The 18248-nt window shown below is 53.4% G+C and overlaps 2 protein-coding genes across 16 annotated transcripts in view; one reads left to right on the top strand and one right to left on the bottom strand.

The window, feature by feature from the left end:
- The window catches only part of TMEM63A (transmembrane protein 63A), a 34831-nt gene extending 25338 nt beyond the window's left edge, over positions 1-9493 (top strand). For 9 of the 11 annotated variants that reach the window (XM_037737753.1, XM_037737746.1, XM_037737749.1 and 6 more), the window contains 8 exons: positions 414-476; positions 2594-2756; positions 3619-3724; positions 5524-5691; positions 6784-6905; positions 7230-7292; positions 8569-8730; positions 8832-9493. In XM_037737753.1, coding sequence (XP_037593681.1) covers positions 414-476; positions 2594-2756; positions 3619-3724; positions 5524-5691; positions 6784-6905; positions 7230-7292; positions 8569-8724 — 841 coding nt within the window. In that variant the 3' untranslated portion in view covers positions 8725-8730; positions 8832-9493. Of the gene's footprint in view, positions 1-413; positions 477-2593; positions 2757-3618; positions 3725-5523; positions 5692-6783; positions 6906-7229; positions 7293-8568; positions 8731-8831 lie in introns of those variants that run through there. The other 2 variants (XM_017526428.1, XM_037737754.1) reach the window with 2 other exon arrangements.
- Positions 9494-10165: 672 nt separating this feature from the next.
- EPHX1 (epoxide hydrolase 1) overlaps positions 10166-18248 on the bottom strand; it is a 36557-nt gene continuing 28474 nt past the window's right edge. For all 5 annotated transcript variants that reach the window (XM_017526430.2, XM_037737757.1, XM_037737758.1 and 2 more), the window contains exons 4-9: positions 14952-15179; positions 14513-14642; positions 13857-14065; positions 13204-13312; positions 11115-11240; positions 10166-10578 (exon numbers count right to left, since the gene is read on the bottom strand). In XM_017526430.2, the coding sequence (XP_017381919.1) occupies positions 10377-10578; positions 11115-11240; positions 13204-13312; positions 13857-14065; positions 14513-14642; positions 14952-15179 (1004 nt within the window). In that variant the 3' untranslated portion in view covers positions 10166-10376. The remainder of the gene's footprint in view (positions 10579-11114; positions 11241-13203; positions 13313-13856; positions 14066-14512; positions 14643-14951; positions 15180-18248) is intronic.

Raw genomic sequence — 18248 nt, 5'->3', positions numbered from 1 at the left:
AAAAAAGGAAAAGAAAAAGCTTGGAAATTTCGTGGCTAGGCGCGGTGGCTTATGCCTATAATCCTTGCATTTTGGGAGGCAGAGGTGGGCAGATTGCTTGAGCCCAGGAGTTCCAGCCTGGGCAATATGGTAAAACCCCATCTCTACAAAATAAAAAAAAGAAAGAAAAGAAAATGAAGCTTATCAAGGACCTTCCACTTAGGAAGGGTCTCATCATGGCTTTGTTTATCTCAAGGAAGGAAGCTTCTGTTAAAGCAGACTGTGACAGGCCATGCCGTAGTAACTGGTGTCATTGAGAACAAAAGTCAATCTCAAGTTTTGGCCTGTTTTTAGAGCAAAAGAAAGTGAAAGCCTGTGTAGTGACAACATGGAATGCTGGAAATAAACTCTTAGGGGATTCCTTTGTTTTTCAGTCTAGATTTTTTCTTCCGGTGGCTCTTTGACAAGACTTCCTCGGAGACCTCCATCAGGTTGGAGTGAGTATTGCCAAGTTGAGTTCTGGAGCCATGGCCCTGGGTGAAAGTCCCACAGGGGCTGGGGCTGGGGCTGCAGTGGGACGGGAGGGGGCAGTCGTAGTCTATGCTTCCGAACAGGCCTCTGCCTCCCCCAGACAGCAGCGCTCGGGGCCTCACCACCACCCTGCCAGGTTCCTGGTAGACACCATGGGAGCTGACCCACTTTGTGCTGTACTTGCAGAAATGTGGTTAATTTTTTAGGCCAGAACTCAATTAGCAGCTGTCTCATTCATTCTTTGAAACTTACTGAGCACATAGTCACATGGGGAGAAGGAATTGCTGGGTCTCAGTGGTGCCAGGGAGTGGGGAAAGGAGAATAATAATTACACATGGCAACCAGGATGCCTCTGGGCTCTGGGGATTATTTTTGCCACAATAGAATTAAATTTATTGCTGATGTATTCTTGTTAGTGTTTTAAACTTATACCATGCCCACTTAATGGTAATAGCTATTGTTTAAGAAGGGAGTATGCCAAATGCTTTATGCATCTTTTTCTCACTGAATCTTTACAACAAGCCATGAGAAAGATACTAGTATTCTCTCCATTTTACAGATGAGGAGACTGAGGTTTGGAGCTGTTGAATAACTTGCCCAAGTTTACCCAGCCAGTTAAGGAACAGAGCTGGGATTCGAAGCCCCTACAGTCTGTACGTTAGGTCTTAATATAGGCCCAAAGCTTGGCATGACTTTCCTAAAAGAATGTGCTTACCTGTAAGGATGGGGTGAGTTGTTTTAAACGAGTTCTTGCTGAGTAAGCTGATGAGTTGGGAGCTGGCGGCTGTGATAGACACACATACATACAGCCAGCGATTGTCTAGGTTTACAGTGACTTTCAGATAGACAAATCCAGTGACCACTTCAGTCCTCATCTTCTGTGGTCTGTCAGCCACATCTGACACATTTTTCCGAGCCTTCCTCCTCGAAGCTCTGCCTTGGCTCTCTCATCCCGTGGCATCTTCTTCTCAGCCTCCTTGGTGGGTGCTTTCCCATCTCCCCAACTCTAGATTTTGGCTGCCTCAAGGCTTAGCCCCCAGTTCTGGGTCCACACTGCCTCTCTAGGTGACCTCAGCTAAACCCACGGCTTCCGTGCCATGAGACTGCTCCTGAATTAACTGATATGGACAACATCCACATTTATGTCTCTAGCCTGCTCCTCCAAGCTGATAACCCAGCTTCCCACCTGAAACTCCACTTGGAGTTTCCCTGGGTCCCACAGATGTTACCAGCCAAAACCAGACTCTTGACTTTTACAAAACCCCAAATCTGCTGCTCTGCAACTTTCCCATTCCATGATGTTTTTCCAATTGTTTTGGCAAAAACCTTGAGGTTCACCTTGTTTTCTTTCTCTCCCTCCCATGCCACACCCAGCCTATCAGCAAATCCTGACCGCTCTCTCTTTTAAGTAGATCCAGAATCTCACCACCTCCATCACAACCACCCTCATCCCGCATGGGGATGACACAGCCACCATCTGTGTCATCTCCCTGACCCCATCGGAACAGATCCCTTGCCCTGAGCCGGGCCCCAGCCCCTTTCAGGCTTGTCTCCTGCCGCCCCCAGCCCGCTGCTGTCCTGCCCCACCTGCCCCTTTGTTCTTCCTGGATGTGCCACTGAGCCTCTTCAGGTGACTTATATCGACTTATATGTTATTCCCTTTTCCTGGAATCTTGTCTTCCCAGGTTTTGGGATGACTTGTTTTCTTACTTCCTTCACATCTCTGCACAAATACCACCTAGTAAGAAATGCTCCTCCGACCCCTGTGTAATGTGGAAACCCTCCCTGCTTTATTTCCTCTGTAGCGCTCGCCACGCCGGCATATGGAATATGTGTTTGTTTGCTTGTTTGTGCCCCCAGCTAGAATGTGAACTTCAAGGGAGTGGGTGGGGGCTGGGGCACTGTTCTGTTCTCAATGCCTAGAAGGGTGCTTGGCACACAGATGTGTTCCCAAATATGTGCTGAGTGAAGGGAAGAGTCTACAGCCCTCCCAGGGGCTTTCTGCTCCTGCCCAGCCTAGGGGCCCCTACTCTCCCTCCAAGAGCGGCTCTCAGCTCACAGACCTAGGCCCCGGTTTCCCCAGGTGCGTCTTCCTGCCGGACCAGGGCGCCTTCTTTGTGAACTATGTCATCGCCTCAGCCTTCATCGGCAATGGCATGGAGCTGCTGCGGCTGCCGGGCCTCATCCTCTACACCTTCCGCATGATCGTGGCCAAGACGGCTGCCGACCGCAGGAATGTCAAGCAGGTGCCTTCCCCTGGGCCCAGGGCTGTGTCTCTGACTCCCTCCCCGTCCCCCTTCCCTGACCTGAGGTCCTCTCTTCCCCACTACCCCCACTAGTGCATAGCATTTACCCAGCCACCCACTAGGGCGGGCACTGGGCTAAGTGCTTCTCAAACCCAGGCCCACGCAGGTGCAGCCTCCTCCAGCCTCTGCTCTAGCTCACAGGATGGAGGAGAGAGCTTGGGGCTCTGGCATTTGAAACAGTTTGATTGCACACATACAAACAGCTCAAACCAACATACTCCTTTTCCATGCACACCCATTTTCGTAAATTCTTAGTCGTACCCCAGATGTCAAAGGCACTTTTGGCTTGTGGCATTTATTCCAGGATTCCCTAAATTGGAGGGTGTGGGATTCCCTTTTATTCTTCTCTGCCACGGTGGGCACTGTGTGAGGAAAGTGGGAGAAGTGTTGGATTCCTTCATTTCATCCTCAGTCCCCTTATGAGCTGCGCACTGCTAGTATCCCTATCTCAAAGAGGCATGAACTAAGCTGGCCCCAGATCCCATCCTAGAAGGGCTGGAATCGCAAGGAGTCACTTACAGCTCATCCTCTGACCACCTCTTTGCTTCAGGGGCGCAAATGCCTGTTGGGTGGACAGGATTGGAACAAAGGGAACACTAGGAGACACGCATCACTGTGCCTCAGGAAGGCTGGGTGCGCTGAGTGAAGTGGGGTGGCTGGGAGGGATAGGAAGGACCTCGGGAGCCACGCATCTATTTCCAAAGTCCTCCTCTACCCTGCTCTCCCCTCACCACTTGGAGAGCACAAAAGGGTGTTTGAGGTGGAACAAGCCCACGAGCTCCTCACCACCTCCTCCTCCCAGAACCAGGCCTTCCAGTATGAGTTTGGAGCCATGTATGCATGGATGCTGTGTGTCTTCACTGTCATCATGGCCTACAGCATCACCTGTCCCATCATTGCGCCATTTGGTGAGTGGCCCTGGACCCTGTCCCAGGGTACGTGGACGGCTGATTGCACCAAGCCTCTCAGAGACAGCTATCACCAGGACGTTATGATGTTCCCAAAACCATAGTCACAAGAACCACAAGCTGCCCAAGACCCAGTAACACCAAATTTCATTCATTTCTTTCTTTCTTTTTTTGTTTTGAGACAGGGCCTCATGCTGACACCCAGGCTGGAGTACAGTGGCATGATCTTGGCTCACTGCACCCCCCACCTCCCAGGCTCAAGCCAACCTCCCACCTCAGCCTCCTGAGTAGCTGGGATTACAGGTGCCCACCACCATGCCTGGCTAATTTTTTGTATTTTTAGTAGAGACAGAGTTTCACCATGTTGGCCTGGCTGGTCTCGAACTCCTGACCTCAGGTGATCCGCTTGCCTCAGCCTCCCAAAGTGCTGGGATTACAAGCATGAGCCACAGCGCCCAGCCTCATTAATTTTTAAATGAATTCCTCCCACTGGCCCCAGCTAGGACCTCTCTCAGTACTTCTGGTCTGAGGTTCTCTGCCCGCTGACCACGTCGTTCATGGTTGATTTCTTTAGCAGCAAGTAAGACAGTGCCATAGTCACAATCACAGCTCTTTTGCTGCTTTCACTCTGGCAGATGGTTGCCTCCACGTGGGTTACCACATTTAATTCTCACCTCATCCTACAAGGCAGGTCTTGTTTCTATTCCCCCTTCACAGATGAAGAACTTCATATGTTGTTAGTAAGCAGGAGAACCAGAATTTGAACTCAGGACTATTTGACTTTAAAGGCCAAGGTCCTGGCCACTGAAATAAAACATCTGGAACTGGCAGATGAATGAAAGACTCTAGAAGAAAACAGAAAACCCAAGAGACTGTTGGCAGTAATAGCTGAGGATGAGGGGGAGAAGTTGTTTTAGTTTTCTCTGTATACGCTCTTGTGTAGTTTTAAAAATCTACAGTATTAACACTTTCAAAACAAAATTTATTTTTCCAAAAAGAACCTGGGCCTGGGCGCAGTAGCTCACCCCTGTAATCCCAGCACTTTGGGAGGGCGAGGCAGTGGATCACTTGAGGTCAGGAGTTCGAGACCAGCCTGGCCAACATGGTGAAACCCTCTTTCTACTAAAAATACAAAAAATTAGCCAGGCCTGGTGATGGATGCCTGTAATCCCAGCTACTTGGGAGGCCGAGGTAGGAGAATCGCTTGAATCCAGGAGGTGGAGGGTGCAGTGAGCTAAGATTGCACCACTGTACTCCAGCCTGGGCAACAAAAACAAAACTCCGTCTCAAAAACAAACAACAAAAAGCTGGCATAATAGAAAAGGCAGCACCCACCTTCTGGTGGTTCCCGCTGTGTGCTCCTGTGCCACCACTGGGGTAAGACCCTTGGGCCTCATTCTCTGTTGACTGATGAGGACGGGGGTCAGCCGAGTGGGAGAAGGCCAGGGGTGTGGGAGCACTGACATACTTGGGGGCTCAGCATGGGAAGGGCTGGGAGGAATTGAGGCCAGGCATCTGAGTATGAAACAGCCTCTTTCCAAGACGATCCTGGAATTTTAGTGTTCCTTGGTGACAGGGTTATAGACACTGCAACGCCCTTGGGGTCACAGAGAAGTGAGGAAGCAGGCAGGAGAAAAAACTAGCAGCCAGAGGTGCAGGGTGCCTCATTTTGTGTTCAAGCAGTAGAGCAGCAGCCCCAGCCCTAGCTCCTTGGCAAAATAGCCACCCCTAAGAGGAAGGGGGCAGAGGCGCCCCTGTGGCCCTGCGAAGTTTCCAGCTCACAGCCCCATGCCCTGCAGGCCTCATCTACATCCTGCTCAAGCACATGGTGGACCGGCATAACCTCTACTTCATCTACCTCCCGGCCAAGCTGGAGAAGGAGATCCACTTTGCTGCTGTGAACCAGGCCTTGGCGGCCCCCATCCTGTGCCTCTTCTGGCTCTACTTCTTTTCCTTCCTGCGCCTGGGTGAGCAGCCCTTCCAACCTGGGGCCAGCCTTTGGCCTCCCATCCTTGCATCCACACCAGCCAGTCAGTTTTCATAGCATCAGCTTGGCATCTAGTCAGAATGTGGTGCCCAGAATAAGGGCTAGTTAGGCGTCCAATCAGAAACATGGTGCCCAGAGTGAGGGTTGGTAGTTGTCCAATCAGAACATGGTGCCCCAAGTGAGGGATGGTTAGGTGTCCAATCAGAACGTGGTGCCCAGAGTGAGGGTTGGTAGTTGTCCCATCAGAACATGGTGCCCCAAGTGAGGGATGGTTAGGTGTCCAATCAGAACGTGGTGCCCAGAGTGAGGGTTGGTAGTTGTCCAATCAGAATATGGTGCCCCAAGTGAGGGATGGTTAGGTGTCCAATCAGAACATGGTGCCCAGAGTAAGGACTGGTTAGGTGTCCAATCAAAACATGATACTCAGGGTCAGGGCTGGTTGGGTGTGGTGTTGACAGCCTAGCTCCTAAGCTAGCCCAAGAGCAGGTGTAACCCTTGTGAAGGCCTGGTCGATTGTCCCATGCATCCCTAGAGAGAAGACTGCCTTTATCAGCTGTGCAGGGACTGAACCAGAGGAGATGGGGAAGCTGATCCACATTGCCCTTTGTGGGTGGTGGATGGGCCCAGCTCCCTGTACTTCCTGGCATGGAAGAGGTAGGGACATGGAGGAGGGAAAACTGACACTCCTGGGAAAAGACATGTCTGCCCTGGTCAGACTGGGGTATGGGAGTGTCCATCCTACCTAGCCCAGGGCACGGGAGACTGGAGGGAATGGACCCAAGAAAAAGACTGGCGAACTGCCATTGACTTGGCGTCCCAGTACTTGAAATCTGACCAGGGATGATGCCAGCCATTCAGTGGGTCCCTCTGTGTGCTCCTGGCTGTGAAGACACCATCCTTGCTGCAGGAGTTGAGGGGTGGGGTTGGGGGAGTCAGGCTTTGCCTTGATTTTCTGCCTGAGGGAGAAGTCACGGGCAGTTTTGGCACCAGGTGTGGCCCTTCCTCAGCCGGGTGAAGGTAGGTGGCAGCCCCTCCCCACCCACCCCCAAGGCTAGCCACCCTCTGTCCCCAGGTCTGAAGGCCCCCGCCACTCTGTTCACCTTCCTGGTGGTGCTGCTCACCATCCTGGTCTGCCTGGCTCACACCTGCTTTGGATGTTTCAAGCATCTCAGCCCTCTGAACTACAAAGTAAAGGCCCCCGTCCCCACTGCCCGGCCAGGCCCTGGGAGGAGATGGTGGGGTGGGCTCACTCTCAACCCCTCCCACCCTTAACACAGCAGCAGCCTTCTCCAGATTCTGCTTCTCCGTGGGAAAGGCGTGGGTGGTTGGGTGCCATGTGTAGCTTCCCTTCCTCCCCTCATCCCTGCACTCCCCCACCCCATCCTCTCTCGGGCTGCTGGGGAGCTTGGCGCCAGCTGGTACTATTATTCTGGGTGTTAATAGTCAGTGTGTTTGTAGGGTGTTCGTTCACAGGGATCAGTTTTGTTTATCATTGCAAATTTTTGCTGTTATCTGCAGACAGAAGAGCCCACAAGCGACAAAGGAAGTGAAGCAGAGGCCCACATGCCCCCACCGTTCACAGTAAGCCATCTGTGCCTTTCACCCCCCTGAGCCCTTAACCCCATGAGCTTGTCGCCCTTTTTTGGTCTGGTTATAACAGTCCCAGCCAGATGGGCCTCAGCAAATGTACTTTGATCATCTCTTGCCAAGATCACATGGCAGGCAGATTTGTGAATTAATGGCAGAGAAGGAATCCCAGTCCCTCTGGGTGTTTTAACCTGCATATTTGAAACTGTTGAGATAATGAGTCTTGTCTGGATTCGTGCCCATCCCCCTTGGTTTCAGTTCCCTGCTCTCTTTCCTTTGCATATTTAATGCCTGGTGAGTTGGGGCGTCAGTGAAGGCACATTGTAAGGTGCTAGCGTTTGATGAAGCTTTATCATCAGTGCTGAACCTGCCTGTGCGAGTTCCTCCACTAGGCTCCAAGAGGGTGTCACAGACTTCCTCTGAATTCAAGAAATGAACACTGCGCCTGCTTCAGAGGAAGACCCCAATGGAAGAAAGACACAGGGCTTCTTCCCTTCCTGGTTCTCCCTGCATGTAGCCTCCAGGGTCCTGCTCCTAGGCTGGGGCTGGGAAGGGAAAGCAGAGCCCCAGGGTTCCAGAGCTGTGACCACTGGCCTTCCTGACAGCTGGGGTCAGGACAGAGCCAACCTCATCTGCAGGGTTCTTTCTGGTGGCTGCCTCCAGGTGTCAGGCTCTCTTATCGGTGTCTGTCCTTGGACAAGCCCCAAAAGAGGGAGGGCCTCAAAAAGACTCGTTACCCAGAGACACCTGTGGCTGTGCTGGCCAGGCAGGGAACATGCAGGACAGGTGGATAATGTCAAGCCCTCAGCCAGGGTCTCGGGAGGAGTGGAGCAGGGCTCTGTGCCCTGGGTCAGTGGCTGGAGCCTGGGATTGGGAGGATATGAAACTCACACAGATTCGTTGAGCATCTTGGGGGTCCCAGGGCAGCGCTCGAAGCCCACCTGTATAGGTAACCTGTTCTATAAAGTGAGAAATCCTCCTAAAATCCAGGGCTAGGAAGTTTTGTTTCTTCTGAGAAACTGCCCTCCTGTGCTTCCTTCTGTGATCATGAGAACTGTGTAATTGTGCTTTCTCTTTTGCCCTGGCTGCTAGGAAATTCTGCAGGTGGCATATTTTGGGTCCTAATGTCCTAAATTGATGTTGCTGTTTCTTCATATGTCCTTTATGGCCACTGTCTGTGTCCTCCTGTTGGGAGAAGGGCAGGAGGGGAGGGATCCAGTGTGGAATCTCATGCCTGCCCCAACCCAAGCACGAATCCATTTGCTGACAGCCCTACGTGCCTCGGATTCTGAACGGGTTGGCCTCGGAGAGGACGGCGCTGTCCCCACAGCAGCAGCAGACCTATGGTGCTATCCACAACATCAGCGGAACTCTCCTGGGGCAGAGCCCCGTGGACAATGTGGCTGCTACCCCCCAGGAGGCCTGAGGCTGGGTGAGCTGCCAGCTGGGCCAGGCTCAGGGGAGCCTGTGGGGTGAGGAGACAGGTGAAGCAGCCTGACTCCCAAGTTCATGACTTCTTCCTGTCTGTTTTAGGTCCCTCTGCTCTGAAAAGATGCAACCAGAATGGCCTGGGGCTCAGGCCCTTGGCTGAGTGGGAATGTGTTGGGACTCCCCTGCTGAGCCATTGGGAGGCCTCCCTTGCTCACCCCAGTTACCCCCTAGCACAAGCTTCCAGCTCTGCAGCTGGGGGGACATCCCCAGTGGTTTATCGCCAAAACCACGTGGTGGACTTTTGCTCCCCAGACTGATGAGTCCAGGAGAATATATGGAGAGGATGTAACCAGGGGAAGGCCTCCTCCCTTCTGGGCACACACACTGCCCACCCCCCTGTAGGCACATACATAACTGATAACCAAAGAGATGCTGCAGTCCAGTCTGAAGTCTGGCTGGGTGTCCAGCTCCCCACTCCACGGCCAGCACCCCCCCACAGCCCGGCAGCCCCTCCAGGCTGCACCCAGGCCCTGTGTGCCTCGGACTTGGAAGGGTAGGAGTGAGCTGTGGGGAGCAGGCTGGGAGGCGGCCAGTGCTCCTGCAGCTGTGCACACACCTCCGCAATCTGCTAGGGTTCTGTGTTTTTGTATCATGTTGTCAGAGACACTCTGGCCGGGTCAGGGTCACCCCACAAACAGGGACAAGGACCACTCAAAGTGGCCATTAGACCACGGTTAAGATCCAGCCTTTCCCACCTCTTGGGGGCTGACTGCGTGAGTCCGCATCTCCAGCAGGCTCTGTGCAGCACTCACCCCCTCCCTCCAAGGCGGGGGCAGTGCTCAGGGCCTCCTTGGAGCCAAAGGACAGCATGGTCGGCACACAGGAGGGGGTGTTTGGGCTGGGTGCAAGGCCATCCCACTGCCCTTGAGCTGCGGCTCTGGCAGGAAGGAGGGGCTGTCCCTGTCTTATCTCCTGGGGATCCCTGGGGATGGGATATAACTGACCTGCCTGAGAAGCTTCTTCCCTGCTGCCTCCAGGGGGCACCAAGGCGCAAGCCTGTGCGGTGGGGGCGGGAGGGGGTGCAGAAGAGCAGGTTCAGCCTCCCTGCTGCCCAGCTGGACCAGGGCTTTGGTGCCTCTGCAGGCCCTGCCTGAACCTGTCTGCTGGTCTTGTGGGCCTGGGCCTTCTCACTCGGGGACCCTCTTGGCGCTGATTTGCCCCCATGGTGCAGCTAGTGCTGCCTCTGCTCCACGCCACCCTGGTGCTGGAAGGGGTGGGGCATCTTGCCATGGGTCGGGTGCAGCATAGCCCTGGCCAGCGGCCTCATCCCCAGCCGGCCTCCCGTGACTTGGCCAGCAAGGAGGGGCTTGCCAGCTCTGCTTGGACAAAGGGCCCCTTGTGGGGTCCGGGGTACGCTTATGTCACTGCGTTCCAGCTGCTGTTAGAAATAAAGTCATTTATCATCAAGGAAGGCCATGTTGCTTACTACATGGGGTGGGGGGTTGAGGAGTGAGTTTGGAGGGGTGAGGGAGCGAGCGTGGGCTCCCAGCACAGGCAAGGGGCGGAGGCAGACTCATTCCTCAGAAAAGGGGTATCTTCCCCAAGAAAAGCCTGGAGGGTACTTGGGGGCCAGGGGTGGGGAGGAGGTCACTGCCGCTCCAGCACCGACAGGAACTTTCGGATGTCCTGGGCAAGCAGGTCCGGCTCCTCAAAGGCCGCAAAGTGGCCCCCACGCGTCATGTAGGAATAGGAGATGAGCTTCGGGTACTTGAGCCTTATCCACTTTTCAGGCGTGTGGATTAACTCAGAAGGGAAGGCAGAGAAGCCAGTGGGCACGTAGACCTTCATCCTGGAAGCGACAGGGATCCCATGGAGGGCTGAGGCTATGGCCCTGCGCCTTCCCCCAACGCCCCCCACTTCCTGCACAGCAAGGAGTTCAAGGGCCTGCGGGGTGAGATCAACCAGCCACCCACAAGGAGTCATAGAGAAAAGGACAGATTCAGGGTCTCAACCACCCTCCCCTCATTAAGGGCCCTCTCTTTTCTGGGAGGGCCACACAGGCAAGGACATGGGACAGCCTCTAACTCCCCACCTTTGAGGGCCTCCATGTGAGACTCGGAAATCCCAGAACCTTCAGTGCCACACCAGACCAGCATCCTGGACTGGGGAGAGGCACTAAGGACCACCCGGGAGCCAGGCATGTGATCCCTCCACGAAGGTTTTCTCCAAACACCCCCACCTTTAGTGTTCTCATCCAAGGGCCCCTGGGGCATTGCAGGCAGGGTTATACTTATCCCACCACCAAATGCCCTTCCTGGAGTTCGAGACGGGCCACCCCCTGCCCCCAGCCTCAGAGTCCCCTGCTCTCAGCTCGGCCAGCCTCACCGCTCATGCTTCTGGGTCATCCAGCCCTGTCCCAGGTTCTCCTTGTAGAAGCGCTGGGAGGAGACGATGGTTCCTGTTGTCCAGTAGAGCATGACGTTGGTCAGCAGGTCGTCCAGGGAGAACTTCCTGGGAACATAAGGCCCCGTTCTCAGTGACAGATGCAGTTGTGTGACAGAGGGCAGCCAGAGTGTCCTGTACATGCCAGGCCCTGCCCACACGGCTTCCCTCCTCAGACCTCATGCAAGGTGTGTGGTATGCTCTTGTCACAGGCAGGCTTGCGCCCTTGGCATCAGACTGGAGAGCACGCATTTAGTTGAAGTGTCTCTTGTCACCCCAAGGCCCTCCCCTCCCTGCCTCGCCTCTACACAGCCGTCCCCTCTCTCCTGACGCTGACCTCTCCTACCCTCCCCTCAACCCTGCGCCGTGAAGCTGCTCGGGCACCAGCTATAGGGTGACCCCGTACCAGGGAGCATCTTCTAAGCTCCTTACCTTCATTTAATTCATGTTTTCCTCTGAGCAGCCTATGGGACATAGGTACTACTATTTCCATTTTACTTATTAAGTGGAGAAGCCAAACCTAGGCAGCCTGGGTCCAGGATGCACCCTCCACAGCCCACCTTCCACTCTTCCCAAAGCAGGCGCTCCCGACCCCACCTTCCTCTCTAAAACCCTGGTCTCTAGCAACAGCAGCATCAGGCAGGGACAGAGATTAAGGGAACAGCCTTTTCAACGCCATTTTGGTGGCAAAATGAAAACGGGTCAATGAAAGCTCTTTACAGTACACACGTAAACTCTGACCTGGCTTTCTGCAAGTCGGCCAAGTGCTTCCATCTCCCTTTCAGCTCTGCCCAAAGATTGAAAACTACTACGACCGCCATTTCCACCCTAGTGTATTCCTGTTCTTTCTGGAACATGGATCATATCCTGTCCCCCTCTGCTCAGGGCTTTGGTGCTCCCTGTAACCTGGAGCCAGAGGTGCAGGAGTGGCCCAGCGGGACAGTCTGGTGAGGCCTCACATCCGGCTCCAGGTATCTGTGTGCAAGGAGCAGGACACACCCCTTGCCAAGGTGGACTGGCAGGAACTCCATCAACTCCTGGGTCCTGCCGAATGTAGGGTAGGGGAAACAGATCCCAGAGAAAGGACCTGCTGAGCCTCTTGGAGGAGGCGAGGACCTGCCTGCCGGAATGAGTTTGCTTGTGGTCTGGCCCCAGTGTACCTGCTTCAACCTCTCAACTAGTCACCCTTTCCAAGCACCCTTTCCTTGCATTTTTATTGCTTTTCTCTTTGCCTAAATTTCCCTCCTCCATCCAGCAAACTCCTACTCATCCTCCAAGGCCCAAATCAGATACATTCTCCCAGTCATTTCCCCTCTCTGCCACTTAGACAAAGAGAATCCTCCTTCCACTGGACTCCCAGTTCTTTGCATGTATCTTCCAAGCTCACTCAACATCTATTTACTGGGCACCCACTATCACCTGGTACTATTGTAATGGGGCTAGAGCATGGTCAAGACAGAATCCCTACCCCCAAGGCGGGATTCAGTCTCATTTTGCTCTCTCTTTCCCATGCCCAGCACTCTCTGTGTCACAGAAGGAATAAAGGGATGGGCCCTGGAAAGGGTGGATCAGAGCTGACCTTGGTGAAGGCTGAGTCAGGCCACACAGCTGACATGGAGTCAAGCATGTGGAGGATATAGCCTCTAAGGCTCTGGGAGATGTGACCACTTCCTGGAACATGTCATGTGGCCCCGATGCCAGGCTCTCTAGGGAGTCAGGAGGAAAAGCCCAGATGCTCTTGGCAATAACGTGGTATCTGCTGCCCTCTGGGCTCCCTAACCCCCAGAGGGGCCTGGTCAGCAAAAGCAGCACAAGCAGGTGAGCCTGCACCTAGTCCTGATCACCCACTGTGAGGCTGGGAGCAACTCAGCAGGCCTCCTCCCTCAAAAATGCAGCTACCTTAGTCACGGGGTAAGGATTTGTAAGAAAGCCAACAATAAAAACAATTTGCTGAGCGCCCCATGCAAAGCAACCAAACATGGGATGAAGAGGGTGAGGAGGGTGCGGGTGGCTGCTGGGACCAGGGTCTCACCTTTCCAGGCCTCCATCCTCCAGGTAGCGGAATTCCGTATTGGTCCAGGTGGAAAACTTCTCTAGGATATAGGCGGCCAGGCCCACAGGAGAGTCATTCAGAGCACAGCCTGGTGTGGGGAGAAGAAGGGAGACTCAGGCCTGGGGACCAGGGAGCTGGAGCTTCAGGTGTGAGGTGTGACACTGGCCGTACAGGGCGGCCTTGGCCTCCAAAGTGCTGGGATTACAGACATGAGCCTCCATGCCCAGCCACTGCCTGGGAACTTCTTCCCCAAGGCTCCAGGGTACTCTCTCCCCTCTCCCCTGCAGCCGCAGAGCTGCCCACCCCCAGGCTTCCTCCTACCCACGCTCTCCATCCCTCTGCTTCTCAGTGTGGGATGTAGACCCAGGGGTGGGGGATCAGGGGTGAAAGCCACTATGAATACTGAGTCAGCTAAACAGAGTTGCTAAATTGGCCTAGGGATCTCATGAGGGTCCATCCTCTTGATTCTATAGGAAAATGCTGTTTGAAGATCTCAAGAGCTGGAAGGTTCTTACGAGAGGCTTCCTCCTGTGGGCAGCATTGGGGTGGGGTGGTGAGATTCCCCTGGGGGTGCCTCCCCGCCCCCGCGCCAGTGAAGCTGGTGGTGGGCAAGGCCCCCCGAGCACGCTCACCCACGGTGTCGGGCTTGGTACACTGGATGTGCATGTAGCCGCTCTCCCTCATCAGGCTGTAGAAGACCTTCTCCTTGAAGGGGTACAGCAGCTCCATGTCCCTCTCGGTGTAGCCAAAAAACCTCCCGAAACGCCGTCCCAGGAGAAGGGTCAGGGTGGAGAAGTTGCTTAACACCAAACCCATGTTCAGGTGCAGGCCTTTCACGTGGCTGAGGGCAGAGAGAGGGCCCCAGGTGAGGCTCCGCTGGTGTCAAGGAGAGGGGGAGGGGAGAGATGGCGGAGGAGGAACAGGCCTCGGGGCTGAGGAGCCAGCACAGGGCCAGCCCCTTTCAGCACCGGCCCCTCTGGGGAGGCCATGGGAGTTGGAGGGAGGGAGGTTGGAGGAAAATCACAGTTTCTGGGGAGTTCTGTTCAGGGCTGTCCCAGAGCTTGGGCCAGCAGAGAGGTCTAGTGCCTGACCTTCCCCTCCTCTCACAGGCCTTCTCTGCCTGGGAACCTGGCCCAGAGCCGCTACCCTGGATTATAGACAGGAGAATCCAAGTCAACGTGCCCCAGGCACTGCTGAGTGACAGGACACATGCCCTCCCCTCCCCTGCCCAGAGGTCCCCCTCTTAGAGGACACACGCACCGCCCCCCATGCCCTCGAGTGACCTCACCTGGGCACCAGCTGGGCCATATTGGTGCAGATCAGGGACCCCCAGTCCCCGCCTTGAATGTAGAATTCCTGGAAGCCCAGCCGCAGCATTAGCTTGTAAAAGATCCTGGCGGTGGCCACCGAGTTGAACCCTGGCCATGATGGGGAGAGGCAGAGTCACAGGCAGGTTGTTCCTTGGGCCCTCTGGGTGTTCTGTGAAATTTCTCAGGCCTGCCTCCCCCCAGGTGGAGACGAGGAAAGCTCTGAGGCGAGAAGGAATCCTGGAGGGTGGTCTCCAGCTCCTGAAGGCGGTACACCTGGGGCCGGCCTCTGAGGCCCCTCCTTTCCCAGCTTCCTCGGGCCAACTTCCTGCTCACCCTCCCGGAAGGAGAGCCTAGCGGGAACACCTGGCCCACCCTGCGTGAGGATGGGGCAGTTATGGAGCCTCTAGCAGCCCGTACCCTTCTTGGAGGATGCCTCTGAGAAGCCGTAGCCAGGGATGGAAGGGCAGATGACTTCAAAAACGTGCTCATCACTCAGACCATGGTTCCTAGGGTCAGTCAGGAGTGGGATAATCTTATAAAACTCGTAGAAAGAGCCAGGCCAGCCATGCACCATCAGCAAGGGCTTCGGGGTGCGGCCTGCGGGCAGCTGGGGGGGCTTCACATGGATGAAGTGGATGTCCAACCCTGGAGGAACAAAGCACAGTCAGGGTTGGGGGAGAAAGACGACCCTGTGCGGGCAGGCTCTGGCACCCCCTAGAGCCTGGATATTAAGTAATGCCACCCTTAGTGCCCCCCCCATGGTACTGATGACAGTAATCATGGCTGACACTGGTGTCACGCTCACACTGGCTCCAGATGCACCAATGTCCTCACTTAGGCTTCCCTGCAAGGGAGCTACATGGCCACCTCCCAGTTTCCTCAGAGGTCCCCCCTGACGCAGGGCCAGGTCTGTGCAGGCACTGCTGGGTTCCCAGGGCTCAGGACAGCTCCTGGCCCACAGCAGGCCTCCATAAATACTTGTTCAATAATTTAAAATTTGGGGGGTAGGGAGAAAGTCCCGTATATCTAACAATACAGGATTAATCAAGTAGATTATAGCTTGACAGTGTACTGGAGTACAAGAGAGTCATTTAAATGGACAGTGAAGATGTGTATGTATTTAGCATAGAAAACAGATCAGCAGGCCAGGTGTGGTGGCTCACACCTGTAATCCCAGCACTTTGGGAGGGGCTGAGGTGGGCAGATCACAAGGTCAAGAGATCAAGACCATCCTGCCATCCTGACCAACATGGTGAAACCCTGTCTCTACTAAAAATACAAAAAATTAGCCGGGTGTGGTGGCACATGCCTCTGGTCCCAGCTACTCGGGAGGCTGAGGCGGAAGAATCGCTTGAATCCAGGAGGCAGAGGTTGCAGTGAGCTGAGATTGTGCCACTGCACTCCAGCCTGGCGACAGAGCAAGACTCTGTCTCAAAAAAAAAAAAAAAAAAAAAAAAAAAAACTCTAAAAAAACAAAAAAAAAAAAAAAAAAAAAAAAGAATGTAAAAAGCAGTTCTCCTTGAGCAGTAGATTCCGGTGCTTTTACTTTCTCTTTGATTTTTACGTACTTTCCAATTTTTCTACAATGAACAGGTATTAAATACATATTTTTCATACACATTGACAATATGTTATCTTTTTCTAATTATAAAATAACCTTTTGTTTAAAGTGGAAGACTTTTGGGTCCGGTGTGGAGGCTTGTGCCTCTAATACCAGCACTTTGGGAGGCTGAGGCAGGCAGATCACCTGAGGTCAGGAGTTCCAGCCCAGACTGGTCAACATGGCGAAACACCATCTCTACTAAAAATGCAAAAATTAGCCAGGTGTGGTGGTGGGCGACTGTAATCCCAGCTACTCAGAAGGCTGAGGCAGGAGAATCGCTTGAACCTGGAATCAGAGGTTGCATTGAGCGGAGATCACATCACTGCACTCCAACCAGGGTAACAGAGCAAGACTCCATCTCAAAAAAATAAAATAAATAAAGTGGAAGATTTCTTTTTCTAAATACAATGCTGGAAACATCATCATAGCCAAGGGCAAGTGAACGGATTCTAGTCTCCTCTGGACTGACTTGGGCCTCCGCATATCAAAAGAGAGAAGCCCCTTCCCAGGCCAGTGCCCTAGACAGCACCTGGGCCCTCATGGCACTCACAGTGAGGGCGGCTGCCATAGCTGGAACCCTCTGCCACCAGGGCTGGTGCAGTCAGCGTGGTCTAGCTAATGTTCTGCTCTGTTGTTAAAAAATCCTATACAAACAATACGTTTACTGTAGAAAACTTAGAAAACACAGATAAGCCAAAGGAGGAAGATTCGCATGTAATCCCACTCTCTGAAGGCAACACGGTGTTGTCTGTCTAAACTGTATTTTGGAACAGGTTTAGATTTGCTGAAAAACTGCAGAGCCCAGAAACCTCCCATATACCTCACACCAACCAGGTTTCCTCCATTTACATTTTATGTTAGCATGGTACATTTATTACAATTAATGAACAACTAGGACTGAGATATTATTAACTATAAGTCCATAGTCTGATTTCCTTAGTGTTTAAGCTTTTTTTTTTTTTTTTTTTTGAGATGGAGTCTCACCCTGTCGCCTAGCCTGGAGTTTGGTGGCGCCAATCTTGGCTCACTGCAGCCTCTGCCTCCTGGGTTCAAGCAATTCTCCTGCCTCAGCCTCCCAAGTAGCTGGGATTACAGGTGTGTGTATCATCACACCTGGCTAATTTTTGTATTTTTTGTAGAGACAGGGTTTCACCATGTTGACCAGGTTGGTCTTGAACTCCTGACCTCAGGTGATCCACTTGCCTCGGCCTTGCAAAGTGCTGGATTATAGGTGTGAGCCACTGTGCCCGGCCTAAACTTTTTATTAAATGATGATAACACTTAATATGGATTTTAACAGATTTATGAGTGCCCAACACTGAGCGCTCTGCTGTACAGCACGTCTGTAGGACACATGCGGCCGGCAGGACTGAAACCCCACACGCCATCGGCAGCGCTGTTTCCCCTCTTCCCCAGCCCTGACAGCCACCCTTCTACTCTCTGCTTCTGTGAGTTTGACTATTTCAGATTCCTCACACGGGTAATCATGTGGTATTCGTCCTTCTATGCTTGGCTTATTTCACTTAGCATTATTTCCTCAGTTTATCCATGTTGTCACACATTGCAGGAATTCCTTTTTTTTTTCTTTTGTTAGAGATGAGGTCTCATTGTGTGGCCCAGGCTGAAGTGCAGTGGCACAATCACAGTTCACGTGTAGCCTCAACCTCCCAGGCTCAAGTGATCCTCCCGCTTCAGCCTCCCAAGTAGCTGGGACTACAGGTGGACCACACCATGTCTGGCTTATTTTTTTTTTTTTTTTTTTTAGAGATTGGGTCTTGCTATGTTGCCCAGGCTGATCTCAAACTCATGGGCTCAAGCCATCCTCCCACCTTGGCCTCTCAAAATGCTGGGATTACTGGTGTGAGCCACCATGCCCAGCCAGGATTTCCTCTTTTTATTTTTGAGACAGAGTCTCGCTGTTGTCTCCCAGGCTGCAGTGCAGGGGCGCGACCTCGGCTCACTGCAATCACCATCTCCCAGGTTCAAGTGATTCTCCTGCCTCAGCCTCCTGGATAGCAGGGAATACAGGTGTGTGTCACCACGCCTGGCTAATTTTTTGTATTTTTAGTAGAGATGGGGTTTCACCATGTTAGCCAGGAAGGTCTTTATCT

The sequence above is a fragment of the Cebus imitator genome, unplaced genomic scaffold, assembly GCF_001604975.1.
Source record: "Cebus imitator isolate Cc_AM_T3 unplaced genomic scaffold, Cebus_imitator-1.0 Scaffold42, whole genome shotgun sequence".
Taxonomy (NCBI): domain Eukaryota; kingdom Metazoa; phylum Chordata; class Mammalia; order Primates; family Cebidae; genus Cebus; species Cebus imitator.
The sequence above is the reverse complement of the archived record's forward strand: the minus strand, read 5'-3'. Positions and strand labels throughout refer to the sequence as shown.